At 44.0% G+C, this 14717-nt stretch overlaps 1 protein-coding gene across 1 annotated transcript; it reads left to right on the top strand.

Annotated features, from left to right (window-relative positions):
- Positions 1–539: 539 nt before the first annotated feature.
- LOC115629862 lies at positions 540–14356 on the top strand. The gene is made up of 4 exons (XM_030526450.1): positions 540–3350; positions 3433–3520; positions 9012–9177; positions 12081–14356. Exons 1-4 carry the CDS (start codon positions 1004–1006, stop codon positions 13530–13532), a joined length of 4053 nt encoding a protein of 1350 aa, XP_030382310.1. The 5' UTR covers positions 540–1003; the 3' UTR covers positions 13533–14356.
- The last annotated feature ends 361 nt before the right edge of the window (positions 14357–14717 follow it).

The following is a 14717-nucleotide window of genomic DNA, read 5'->3' as shown; positions in this document are numbered from 1 at the left end:
CAACGCCGACGATGAAGAGCCTTGGTAATGAAGAAAAGAGTGAGAGAGAAGAACAAACTAGTTGCAACTACAGCACACACTTATAAACTCAAAATAAAAAGGCCAGCGCCGTAAAACTTTTTGAGGCACAGCCCATGAAACAGAAAACAAAATCAAAACTAAGCTAAACTTTGCAACCAAAACGCGTGTCTAAACTAAGAGAGCCGATAGCAAGAAAGTGTAATCAAAAAGTACGAGGACGGAGGCTAATTCAATTCAAATAGCAAAAGATATAACCCACAAAATGCAAATAACAGGCTGTAGGTGTAGTCAATCGGGCATCATCTCCAAGATTTTGTCTCCCTTACCGCTGCTCCTGCTGCTCCTTCTTGCTGTGGCGCCGCCGCTACCCACTGCACACGGTGCCCCCACTATCAAAGCAGCAGCCGTAGTGGTCGCCACTGCACCGCATCACTTAGAGTTCGGCGTGCAAGGCGACACACCCACCTTGATTGTGACATCTGGTGAAAAGGATTTGAACGCGAAGTCGCTGCGGACGCGGGTGCAATCAACAAGGACAGCGTCGACTGTTGTCCTGGCAGCCGCAAGCGGTGTTACTGAAACTGATGCGAAGGTGCTTACTTCTGTGCCGTCGGAATCACAACCATCGAAGGCAGCGACGCTGAAGTCTAGTTTGCCGGCAACGCTTAATATTACTGAAGCCACCGAAAGCATCCATACAAGCAGCACGGATACGCCACTTCAGGTAATTGACGCCAGAGCAGCTTGCGGATCGCAGATAAGGCAGATTCAGAGCCTGCCTACGAACACTAGCACCAGCTCCTCCAGAAATGTCAGCGGCATAGAGACAAGCTGGCAAGAACAAGTCAATCATATTGTTTTGCCAACCCCGACGGATTCAAAAACACACAGAGCCACCATAATTCCATCACTAACCACCAAAGGACTGCCACCTCCACAAGCTTCTCCGGAGGCTGCTCTGCAGCTTATCGATCTAGAGCAAATGTCGCCGACGCAGCAGGCGCAGCAGCGAACGGTAGCGCCAACTCTAGACAATAATGATGGACATGATGGATTGAAGCGCACTAAGAAGAAGCAGCTTCGCCAGCAGCACTTTGAACCTCTTGCCTTAGTTGCCCCAACAGTAGCAATCACAGCATCGACTACAAGTAGCAGCACAGAGAGCTCGACAAGGGTGGCAACCACAATAATTGAAACAGAAATAGAACGCATACCAACTACACCAAACCCAGCAGAAAAAGTTAGCACAACAACAACTGGCAATATAAATAAACCTTATATTTTAAGTAGCCTGCTGCCTGTACATAACGGCTATCTTGGACCGATACTCATGGGCGAGAAAACATTCAGCAGGGTGGTGCATCCCCTAAAAAAACCGCATGCACCACTCATTGAAACGCAGCTGCGTAAGGGACGCATCATAGAGATAATAGCGCCTAAAGAGGTTGTTGAAAAGAGATCAAATGTTACGCCAACAGCAATGCCTACGCAACCCCCTGCTATGAAATCAATCATGGAGAGGGTACAACCTTCTACTGCGACCGATAGTAATAGCACCAACGCTGCCATGCTGAGCACAACAGTTTTCCAGGTGTTCGGGCTACCATCGAGCACCACACATTTGCCGACAACGTCCAAGGGGAAGCAGTTGAATGGTCCACGCATCGAATCAAAAATATCAGACATTCAGATTGAAGTCTATGATTCAACAGTAGACTCTATTGTGGCCTCCACCAATTTCCGTGATACCGAGGGTTCTTATGCGCTGCCACAAGAGTCTGCAGTGGGCACTAATAGACCGCCCACATCGGCCATACAGCAGGAGCGATTCACGCAATATGTTATTGATAGGGCCGATGTATCCACGCAGCAGTCCAGTGGCGTACAGAACGCAGGGGGACCTGCGTTTGGAAGGCCCGAACCTGCAGCCATCGAAATACATATTAATGTATCCGAGGCTTTTGGGAACGAGAGTGAAGACTTAGAGTTTTCCTATCGTCAGCTGCCCGAGACTCTAAATGAACGGGAGCACAGTGTTAGCTTGCCAACTAGATCCGGCGGAATGAGTCGCGAGCGTAGCGATGAAATCCTGGTGGTCGAAATAATTGACACCGGTGACAACATTACCGAAAGCTCGGTTAGTGCCGAACACATCAATATCAATCCGATCTTAACATTTCATTCAGATCCGGCTGCCGATGCGAAGCATGTTCCCCCACCAGCTTTGCAGTCCATTTTACGTTCACCGCAGGATGCAGATGAGCTATTCATGGCAGACTTAAAATCGGGAGTGGAGGACGGTCTACTACGGCCACCGCCACCACCACCACCACCGCCTCCACGCAAGGCCAGCATTGATCGCGACTCAGATACAATTTTCTATATATCCAACACTGAGGTGAAAGTGGGGGAGTCATTACCCACGACCAGTCCATTCGAAGCCGCAGCTGCCGCAGGCAGCGAACAACAGCAAGTGCGCAAGTTCCAGTTCGAGAACCAGTTCTTCCCCATCAACTATGCAGATCAACAACGCACATCGCTGACACCGCCGCCGGCGTCAGCAATTCATCAGCAGCGCTTCGAAGAGGATATCATATTGTCGCCATTGCACAATACTGGTGATTCTCTGAAGATCTTTCGTACCACCTCTACAGGTGGGGATGGTTCACCACCGTTAGATGTCACTTATGTAGGAGAGTCTGTCATTGAAGTGGAGCAGTCACAGTCAGGAACGGGGTCGCCGGGGGCTGGACTAACCACCGCATTGTCACCTACACTAGTGCCCACACATCCCCTACCGGACATTGTCATACAACCGGCGGTTCTTCCAGATTTGGCCATTGGTGTTCCCGTTATTGGAGAGCTGCCGCCACAGATTGAGCTAAAGGAAATAGACTACATGCCTGGCGAGTTAGGCGTCCAAGGAAGCATTGGGATATATGAGAACGACATTGAAGGCAATAGTATAGTTGGCAGCGACCCTGATGTTATGGATGGCAATCGTGAGTCTGAGAGCTCTATACAATATGGCGGCGATTTGATTGATGATGGTGCCGGTGGTGGCTTTGACGGCGTCGAAGGCTCGTACCCCTTTGAGAATCCGGCTCATCGAATGGATCAACCGCTCGACCGCAGGCTCAGCCACCTGAGGCGAGAAGAGCTACCTGGGGTAGAGATACTGAATGCAACTCTCTTGCAACATTTTGGAAACGGGACTAGCTCAGTCTCAGGCACCGCCATAGCGCCACTGACGTTCAATGTCAGTCAGCTTCCAGAGAGTATCAGTAACGCTACAGCCTTGTCTGAGGACCCACTGGTGGACTTTGACGGTGAGTGCATAATTTCATTGTAGGATTTCTATACGACGTACTTGACTAATTAATGCTTTCTTGTTCACTCATATATCTGCAGGCTATTTGAATATTTTTGCTGTATCCATAGGCCTGGTTATTGTCATTCTGCCTACAGCGTTGCTCGTCTCCATGTACTGCGCTATACGGTAAGTCTTTTTGGGAAGGCAACAGATGGGAGTTGCTTGCTGATGTTGAAAATAGCAGGTGGTGAAACGTTAAGGCATAAGGGCAAGATAATTATACTTGTACATATATTGAAGGTGGAAAGGGTAAGGTGTGAGACCAGGGCAGAGTCTATACCATATAGGTTAAAAGGTACGATCAAGTAAAAGTAAAATAAGTTAAAAAGTCTTAGAACTACGGGAGTTCTAAAGCGTGTACGCACTATCGGATCCTGTCCGTCTGTCTAGTAACGGCTGAGCGCAGACCAGGCATGTAGACGCTTCTTGTCCCAATTAATTAATTATACTCTGTACATGAAATGTACAAGAGTATATTAGGTTTGCGCGAGCTGAAAAATGTCACAGGCAGAAGGAGGCGTGGCAGACCCCACAAAGTATATATAATCTTGATGAGCATGACAAGACGAGTCGATCTAGCCCTGTCTGTCTGTCTGTACGTATGAACACCTGGATCTCAGAGACTATAAGAGCTAGAGACACCAAATTTTGGACAAAAATGCGTTATGTGTGTACGCTGTGCAAGTTTGTTTTATTTTTTGGATTTTCCCTCCCACTGCCCCTCTATGAGGGTTTTCCCGATTTTCCATTCGTATAATCGCCTATATCTCGAACACTATAAGAGCTAGGGACACATTTTAAGACACATTTTAGTCCAAGATTCCTTATGTGAATACTCAGAAAATGTGTATTTTGGAATTTCCCTCCCTCCCCCCTCTCGACCACAAATCTATCTCCCGTAATTCGTAATTTCGAACTCAAATTTTGCAAATGCCCCCAGTTAGTGATTATGTGTCCGTATGCCAAGTTTCATCATAATAGACCAATTTAGTAGGAAGTTATAGCCATAAATATATTTGCAGCCCAAGCGCTGCCCGCAGCTGTTGTTGATGCTGATGCTTTGGTTGACTGCAAACATGTTAACACAGACAGGAATAGACACGGGAAAACTCCCATAGGGGGAAAGTGTCGGGGAATACTCTGCACATGAAATGTACAAGAGTATATTAGGTTTGCGCGAGCTGAAAAATGTCACAGGCAGAAGGAGGCGTGGCAGACCCCACAAAGTATATATATTCTTGATCAGCATGACAAGCCGAGTCGATATAGCCATGTCCGTCTGTCTGTCTGTCTGTCCGTCTGTCTGTCTGTATGAACGCAAGGATCTCAGAAAGTATAAGAGCTAGAATAACCAAACTTGGTATACAGATTCTCCTGAGCCCGAGAGAGAACGAGTTTGTTCATTTTTTCTGATCCAACCCCCCACTCCCCCCCTATTTACGATTTTCTATAACTCCCGTAATTCTTGAAATTTTGAACTAAAATTTGGTAGTCACATTAAGCTGAGGGCACTGCTTGGTCTCATGTACATATATGGCTATAACTTCCTTTTAAATCGACCTATCATTATGAAACTGGCATTTGGACTTATACTCGCTAACTGAAGGTATTTGCCAAGTTTGAGTTCGAAAATCCAAGAATTACGGGAGTTACGGATTGCGGTGGAGAGGGAGGGAAATTCCAAAATACACATTTTTTGCGTAGTCTCCGAGATATAGGCGGTTACAGGAATGCAAAATCGGGAAAACTCCCATAGGGAGTACAAGAGTATATTAGGTTTGCGCGAGCTGAAAAATGTAACAGGCAGAAGGAGGCGTGGTAGACCGCAAAAAGTATACATATTCTTGATCAGCATGACAGGACGAGTCGATCTAGCCCTGTCTGTCTGTCCGGCCAACCGTCCGTGCGTAAGAACACATGAATCTCACGACTATAGAAGTTAGAGGCACCAAATTTTGCCAAAGGTGCCTTATGTGTGTACGCTGTGCAAATTCGTTTTAATTTTTTGATTTTCCCCCACTTCACTTATGGGGGTTTTCCCGATTTTCCATTTGTATAATCACCTATATCTCGGAGACTATGAGAGCTAGGCATACCTCTCCCCATGCCCCCTATTAGTGATTTTCCATACCTCCCGTAATTCTCTGAATTGTGGAGTCAAATTTGGCAAATACTTCCAGTCCGTATGCTAACTTTCATCATGATATCACTATATATACATACATAGGTTCTCTCTGCTCAAGCGCTGCCCTCAGTTGTTGCCGCTGCTTTGGTTGACTTTGTGCTGCATACATGCTTACACAGACACGAATAGACATGCATACACTCACATAGACACAATTTCTATGTAATTGTGCAATTATACACCCTTTACGTGAGTTCGAATACCAAGGGAGGTAAAATTGATGAACATTTTTATTTAATGTTCTTAATTATATTAATTTCTATGATTATTGTACTCATATGGGCAGAGTATTTCAAAGTCGGGATACCCGACTTCAGCTTTTCCACTTGTTTGTATTAAGGAGAACATGAACAAGCTTGACATGACCGATGATTGTAACTAGGAATACTTTGTTGAATCACTTTGTTGACTCCACAACGTTTTTATTTGAAGTATTTTCGTACGACTATAGTACTTTAGTAGTTCGCTTCTGGGTACAATTAAAAAAACGCCCAAGCATACTTTCGTGTAAGTAGCATGCTACTTACTATGCTATGGAACCTAACAGGGCGAAAAGTATGGTAATTTCAATATGGGCATCAAGAATACATGTACATATGTCTCCTTAAAAGTAAATTTGATTAAAAAACTTAATTTTCTGGTAGTGACATTCTAATACATATATGTACTTGTATACACATAAGTGTGAAAACTTCGACCAGATTTAGGCACCATCTTGGAAATTGAATAAAAGTGATATTTGTGATATCTCTGAATAACCTCGATTAGTGTTTCTGTTTATTGTCTCTGCTGTCTTTATTTTGATTGCAGCTTAACATTTGAGTATATTTTGGCAATTTGACAACCTTGGCAGGGTCCTCAATTAAAGCTTAAAACAAATTTAAGCCTGAAATAATGGAAGGCGACCCACAAACTCTTCCAAGGTCCCGTCTAACTTTTCAAGATAGTGCTTAGCTATACACATTGCGTTAAACCTTTTACACAAGCTCCAAATTCCGTAGCTGCAATTTTAACCGCCCACCAAAAATATTTACAGCAGAGCTACGACGGATTACAAGTGTTCTTTACGTCAGATTCGAGGCCTGAGAGACATTCCTTCCATATGGGTGGTGTGTCTGGGGGCACTGGGATGTTTTGGCGGTCCAGGGGGTCGACAACTGCCCCCTTATCAAAGAGCATTTATCAGCTTCATTGTGGCATTTTATTTCTTGCTATGGCGTTTGTGCTATTGACAACTGTTCGATGCCGTGCCCCAAGCCCACACACTGCACTCTTATAAATACGAGTACGAGTATGTAAGTAAAGTTCCTTGCGTAGTTGCCGCTCCGACAGGTTCACATCCTCTGTTGCTAGTTGGCTTCATTGCTCATGCGTTCGGTATCTAAGTCAGCCGTGGCGCTTGCCATAAATCTGTTCGCCAAGTAAATGCGATTTTGTCGTGCCGGCATCACAGTCTTTGCAACTCCTGCTACAGCAATAGCAAAACGCAGGCACAATACCCGTAAATAGTCGTGGAAGTCCCAGACTTTCAAGCGCCACAGATTAGATAAGCGCCGTTTTTCCGAACCGGAATTAGAGGCAGGCGAGCGAATGCGGTGTCGCTGATAATTCGCTGCTGGCACGTATGATTAATATGCTTACAGAAACTTAAATTGGCAGCAGAAGCTAACAACCTGCCACATGTCACATGCCAAGTCTTACTCTTCAACCTGCTGTTCTTCGATACACGGCAACTGCTTACCGCAAACATCGTCATCTGGTGTTGTTGCTGCTCCCAAGGCAAGGTGCTAGGCAGTTCCTACCGTCGATATTGGCGAGGCAGCTGAAAAAGCAACAATTGTGCTGCAGAAATTAGTTTTCTTTTTTAAATGGCTGATGGCAAACATATTTATGGCACTAAGGCACGTAAAGAAAAAACGGACAGTGGGTGGGTAACCAAGTGTCCTCGAGAGTGCACGCGAGAAGAATAAATTGTACAATAAATTTGCGGCGAAAAATTAGGTGTTATTGAGTGAGAGTATAGTGGCAGTGATGCGTAGTGGCTATTTTTTTGACCGCCTCTTACAATACCCGCACTCGCTCCATCATCTAGACCTCATCCATCCCTCTGTATGTTCGTCTTTACGTGACTGCCTGTATGTGTCTATTAAAAGGAGGGTAGACAGGCCTTAGCAGTTACTTGCGCAGCTTCTCAACTTCTTGGCGGAAATTCGGCAAATGTTTTGGCATATTTCCAAGCCACATGCACACACATTAAAAGGAAAGAAAATCCAGACCGAATGACACAGTCGAGCAAGCCCAACAACAAAATACCCTAGCCAAAAAAATGGGAAAGCTAGAGGACCCGAATCTTAAATACCCACTTCTACAAAAAAGGAAACTTATAAATATTTGTTAAGCTATTTTATACTATTATGTACAATGTGTCTTGTGAGTCTACGCGTGTTGTGTGTGGGCATGTATGCAGTACAGAGTTGAGACAAAGCAGCAACAACAAACAACAGCAACGGGCAGCGCTTGGGAAGAGATTACAATTATGGCTATAGCTTCATTTCAAATTGACCAGTCACGAAGAAACTTGGCACACGGACACATAAACATGAACTGGAGGAATTTGTTAAATATGAGTCGAAAATTCGAAGAATACGGGCGTTATGGAAAATCAATTATTTCGCGGGATAAGGAGGAGGGAGGAAATACACATTTCCTGCGTTTTCATATAAGACATGGACTAAAATTTTGTGTTGTCTCCGAGATATAGATGATTATATTACGCTACGGTAAATCTCATTATCGGGGGAATAAAACAAACTTGCACTGCGTACACACATAAGACATCTTTGTGTAAAATTTAGTGTCTCTAGCTCTTAAAGTCCCTGAGATCCAGGTATTCCTATGGACAGACCGTACTAAATCGATGCGTCTTGTCGTTCTTATATACTTTGTAGGGTCTGCCACACCTCTTCCTCCCTCTTACATTTTTCACTTCCCGCAAACCTTATATACTCTTGGGACTTTCAGAAAGAAGAACTGTAACCTCGTAAAAAGTTTAGTTATTCAAGCTCCTATGCTTTAACTGTTTATGCCCAGTATTTCACGTAAACTGTGCTTGCTAGTTAAGCGATGAGCTGGAATTCGGTGGAGAAACGGCCACTGCGTCAAAGCACCTTGTTTGCCAGAAAGTAGGCAACAAAAGATAGTTTTGCTTCTGAGACATTGCGACACTTCGACTCCTTTCGCACACGTGTACGTTTTTGAGACGTTTCTACGTACTCGCACTAAAAACTGTCGCAGACACAACCGTAACCACAACCACTGCTCGTGCCAGAAGGCACATAGGAAATGCTTTTCATTAGAAATGCATTGAATATGGAGCGTGCGCCGATGAGCTGCCGTACTTAAAATAAACACATAAACTTTTGTCTTTTATAGCTACTTGCTCAATAGGAAAGCGTCACAGAGCGTCGATGGCGATTACGAACGCCATGGCAATGAGAACGGGAATGGAAACCACAATGGCAACGTCAGCTTCAACGCCAACGAAAGCGAGCACGGAGGAGAGGCAGGAGGCGAGAGACGGTGCTTGAATGCTGCTGAGGTAAGTAACTAGCCAAAAGTTTAATGATGAATTTGAAAGTCGAATTTTGTTGACACGAGCTGCACTTATGTATGTATTGTACATACATACTATACATAGCTTGCAACCCACCTGCGAGCGTGCATCAACTTCAAACAATGCCTGCTAAACGGCTGAGAGCTTCGGTACAGGCAGAGATAGAGGAATAGAGAGACGATTGTTGTTTGAACGCATGCACTTCAGTGCTACTGCTGCCGGCCATGAATTGCCGTTATTTCCTTTCTATCTCTTGCGCGCTCTCCAATTGTGGCCCTCCGTCTATCTCAATTTTTCTCGCGCTGACAGACCCTCGGCGCATTTTACGCTTCGTCAAATTTCCACTCGTAATTTTATTGTGCTAAAATAGTTGGACGAGAGCTGTAACTATTTGCGCTGCTGCCGTTTCTGCCAATGCTGCTGACTTGAAATGAAATTAAATGAGTTCGTCCCGTGAATGTGCGCATGTACTTGTATTGTGTTTGGATGTGTCTGTGTCTGTGCGTGGGGGTGTAAATGACAAGAACATTAAATGCAGTTAGTTCATGTAGCTGTTTGCAGTTTGGCGAGCGCTGCAGTGCACTTAAAACTCGTGCCTGGGTCCCTGTGAAAGTACCCTGTTCATTGACTCTATTGCAGCCGCCCAGACAACTGCAACTGACCCAGTCCCAATCCCAGACCCGGTCCAGGTTCACTCAATATACGTCAACTCAGACAGCAGCCTCGACAGCAATAAGTGAGTTTCAACATAAGCGCGCAGCCGTGATGTCAGGGGATAACCAGACAGCCACGAGCGACGACCCGTATGGCATGCCAAATGGTTCCGTTACGAAGATGACGCTAAAAGATAATCATCTGATTGTAGTCACCGAAGAGCGGCATGTAAGTGATGATTTTTTATTCGTGGTTGATGACTGGCTGCGCCCTACTGTCAGCTCTCTTCCTCTCTCTCTTTCTCTCGCACACTCTTAGCATGGACTTTGATCAAATGAGTATACTAGCACACAACCGGTTACACCTTTACAATTACACATATACTCCTACACACACATGAACGATTTTGCACACTGGTAAATAATTGTTGTGCCTCCGTTTGCAACGATGTCATCTCTATTGCTCTATTGCTCTTATCTGCCGTTTGTCTGAATGCTAGTACCAATTTCTCGTTAGATCATTTAATAGTTGTTGTAGAAGTACGACATTTTATTTCATATTGTTGATATGATTATTGCCTGCTTAAACCTATGAACTTTTGCATAGTATTGTGATAATATTGTTATTGCTGGAGTTTAACATTTTCGTACTTTTTGATATAATCGTATATGGCTTCTTCTCTTTCCTTTTGTACTCCACAAATTTACCGTTCCAATACTGTAATGATGTAATGATAAATTTTGTTATGGATTAGTCTTGAATTCGTGATCCAATTACAAGAAATACTATATAATCTGGCTGAATTATCTTTACCTGCGCCGAAACTAAGTACATAGTTTATGCTCATATATATACAAGTATACATGAGCATATACGCATATACTAGTATATGCTCATTACTGTGCCTTACAACATACCTTATTTCTCCATTGTCATGGGGGCCAACCGTATACATGTGGTCGTGCAATCTCACAGAGTCACCATTCGCGGCTTCAAACAAAATGAAATTTGGCTCCAATATATTTATCGTAAGCATACGATTTTTGATTTTTATACCCTGTGCCCGTAGGGTAAAAAGGGTATATTAGGTTTGTGCAAAGTGAATAAAATTTTAAACAACAGTAGATATTTATTTATAAATTATGTGTGCAAAGTTTAATTTAGGTAGCATTTGAAATGTGGACGCTATTGATGAAATTCTGCAGCGGGGGAAGGGGGGGAAAATTAAAAAAAAAAATAAACTCGTCCTTACTCGGACCTAGGATAATCTGGAATCTGCCAACTTTGGTTATTCTAGCTTTTATAGTTTCTGAGATCCTCGCGTTCATCCAGACGGACAGACGGACGGACGGACAGACGGACGGACAGACGGACGGACAGACGGACGGACATGTCTAGATCGATTTCTCTCGTCATGCTGATCAATAATATATATACTTTATGGGGTCGGAGATGCTTCCTTTTGTATGTTACATACTTTGCACAAACCTAATATACCCTTTTTACCCTACGGGTACAGGGTATAAAAAGAGGCAATTTATGTTTTGAGACATGCTAAATGGTATATTGATGCCTGTCATATTCGAATAGTCATATAATTTACTCCTTTCACACCATTATTTGCATAAGTACGTTGGTATTATAACAACCACAAACTGAGCCCGAGCTGTAGCGACGTTCTTGTTTTGGCTACTGCCCCATCCAAGAATGTGCAGGAAAAACTCAGTCAATAAAATTATAATTGTAATTTTGGTCGCGGTATTCGTTCAGCAGGTAACTTCATGCTTTTTGGTACAAATATAAAATTTTGGTTTTATTGCCGGCCCCTGAGAGTTGTAAACTTTTTATCTGGCAGCTCCTCTGACCAAGTGACAGATTCCCTATCTCGGCCTGTCTCTCCATCTTTTTATATACCGATGTATGAGGCGAATATATACAGAAAGCATATGCAATGTAGTTTTCGACACCTTACTCATAACAGCCAGGCGATTTGTGAAACGACCTTTCCCCAACTGCTTTCACGTTCTTTCTCAATCTTTTTAGTACTCGAACTTCATTATTGTTTTGCTGCTTATTTTTCTTGCTGTTGTTGATATTTTTGTTGTTATTGTATGTGACCAATGCTTGTCGCAGCACCAATAGATGGCCATAGAGCCCAAGAAAAGATCACATTGTCCTTTAGCGTTAATTTTGTGTCATGCATCTTCCATTTTTTCTGCATTTTCTATTCACAGGACATTTCACGCAACGCTCGCGAGACCAAAATGCATACCGACAAGGATGGCGTCTTTATTGTGGAGGTGGCACGCGGCATTGATGCCAAGCAGCTACCTGACAGCCCCGGCGTCGAGACTACCGAGCTCCCCTTCGATACTAAACAAGCAAATGGCGTTCACGCCGTTGACTTGCAGACATTACCACCCAGTTGCGAGCAAGTGCAAATACATGCGCCACCCATTGGCATTGACTACGGAAATGGCGCCAATATTGAGGAGCTACAGCAACAACATCAGCGTGGTGGTCTACAACTTATCGAAGAGCTACAGGAAGAAGAGACGTGCTTGGCACCAGTGCATCAGATAGTACAGAACGATTTACAGGATGGCCAACGGGATGAGGATGAGTCTAATGAGCTGCCACTTAACTTAAATACAGGTCTCTCCCAATCGGATCTCAGTAGCACATCCTCCAGTGACTCTAATAAACGCTACTCCTATGGCAATCAGGAGCTCTACATCATCGAACAGCAGGGATATGCAACCAGCTCCCCCACAGCACACCCTCTGCTTATTTCAAGCCGAGTGGCAGCTGAGCCCGATGACAACGACCGCAAGTCCGAGAATGGAAACAATCTAGAGCATGTAGCAAAGCCTCTAGATGAAGACGACAAGCCTAATCAAGCTACTATACAAAATGTCAAGCCAAATGTCGCAGATATAACAGAGGCTAGGTTGCAGGAAACTCCGCTGCTGGTGCCCAAAGTGATTGGCAACCACAATGCTGAGACTGATAATAAAGATGCACACAACTCAACTAACCAACTAACCGAACAGGAGCAGCAGCCATCAGAGTTTCATAACTTGACAGAAGAGAAGCCAGAGAAATTAGCGGAGCCAACGCTGAAGCAGGAACAGGAACAGAAGCAGGAGATTGCCTACGATAGCCTGATGAGTCTCCCGGCACCGCCATCGACTGAGGAAATCAAAGAGCTGAACGATTTCACGTTCATCGAGTCAAATCAAATGGACTCATTGCCACCGCCACCACCACCGCCACCACTTCAAGCCGATGTCGATGCCAATGGCAATGGCCACGGTCAACCTGAGTCTGAGCAGGAGCAGGAGCAGGAGCTGAAAGCCGGGCATGAACAGCAGATAAGTATTGGTCTAACCAATGCCAACGGCAACGGCAATATTGCCAACTCGAAGTTGCCAGTCAGTTGCTTTGTTGCTCCAACACACCCACCACAGCAGCAGCCACGAGTATTAATGGAGGCCATCGGTACCGGTAAGGAGCTGCCGGTCACTCTTACACCACCAGCGTCAGCGCCTGCCTCTCCGGAAAACAACTCGGCGCTCCCGCCTCCATCGCCCCCATCGCTCTACGGCGCAGCGCTCACCAATGGCATCCATGCACCGCTGCCTGCCGTGGCTCTCGCCATGGGAGTCAACGTCAGTGGCAGTTAATTACACTTCATTTGCGAAGGAAGGTAAGCAGCTATTTTACAGCCACAATGGTAGAGGACACACTTTTTAGGTGCAGTTTTAAGTGATTCTGATTGTTTTTTTTTGCAGATCTTTGACTCTTATAGGCGTAGTAGATCTATTAGAGCAGGAAGGGCGGGGAATAGGGAATGACGTAGATGATTTCAAAAATGTCTAGCTATCAGCAAGCAATAAAAAAAGGAAAAGGAAAATTTTAAATGTTGATGGCCAGACAACTTGCACAAAGAAATCAAAATAAAGTGAAGTGAACAAAATGTGCAAGCAAATCAACACAATGAACGAATTGATAAAACAACAAAACAATTTTCCACTTAACTGTTGTTGGTTTTTCAATAATAATACAAATAACATTAATTAAAAGCGTTTATCAATATGAATAAATGATAATTAATTGTTTCTCTACACGCGGCCAAAAAATTGTTTGTAGCGCTTTCGTCTGCGTCGCATACACACACACACACACACGCACTCACACGCACGCACACACACGCACGCACAACCACAATAATACAGCAGAAAGGAAATGCCGTGAGCAGCGATATTTATGAGCAGATTAATGATCCTTAAATATCCGGTCGATTATCTTTCCGAACGTGGTATAAAATTATAAAACAATACTGGAAAGCGGATTAAACAGACATTTAAATACCGGGCTCTAGCAAAAATAACGTAAGCGGGAACAAAATATATTTTACAGGGGATAGTTTTTTTTTATGTTAGCTTCTTCTGGGAAACTTTAAATATATACGAGTATCTCTGTCGCTATTAACCGTTTCAAAATATTTTCTACCTAATGCATAAAAACGTAAAGTTTGCAGAAATATCGCTTCTGTAATTTTTGCGGCTACTCTGACAAATGCTAAGTTCATGTCCATTACAGTGTGGATTTTAGTAAAATGAAGATATTTTAGGCTCTCACATTCAGTGCGATGTGCTATAAGCCTTCTGAATAGGAACAAATCGACAAATTATCCCGTTCAAGTACCCAAACCCACAAAGTGCCGCGAGCTGCGGAACTAAATACAACGCCTGTGCCAATAAGCTATTTCAATGTCTATATACTTACTATAGGTATAACAACAACTATTTACAAAATAAACCGATCATGGAGCGTAGAGTCAGAATAAATATATAGAATTATGAGAT

Source organism: Scaptodrosophila lebanonensis, unplaced genomic scaffold (genome assembly GCF_003285725.1).
Source record: "Scaptodrosophila lebanonensis strain 11010-0011.00,11010-0021.00 unplaced genomic scaffold, SlebRS2 tig00000168-arrow-arrow-pilon, whole genome shotgun sequence".
Lineage (NCBI taxonomy): Eukaryota > Metazoa > Arthropoda > Insecta > Diptera > Drosophilidae > Scaptodrosophila > Scaptodrosophila lebanonensis.
This window is presented reverse-complemented; position numbering and strand designations above follow the sequence as displayed.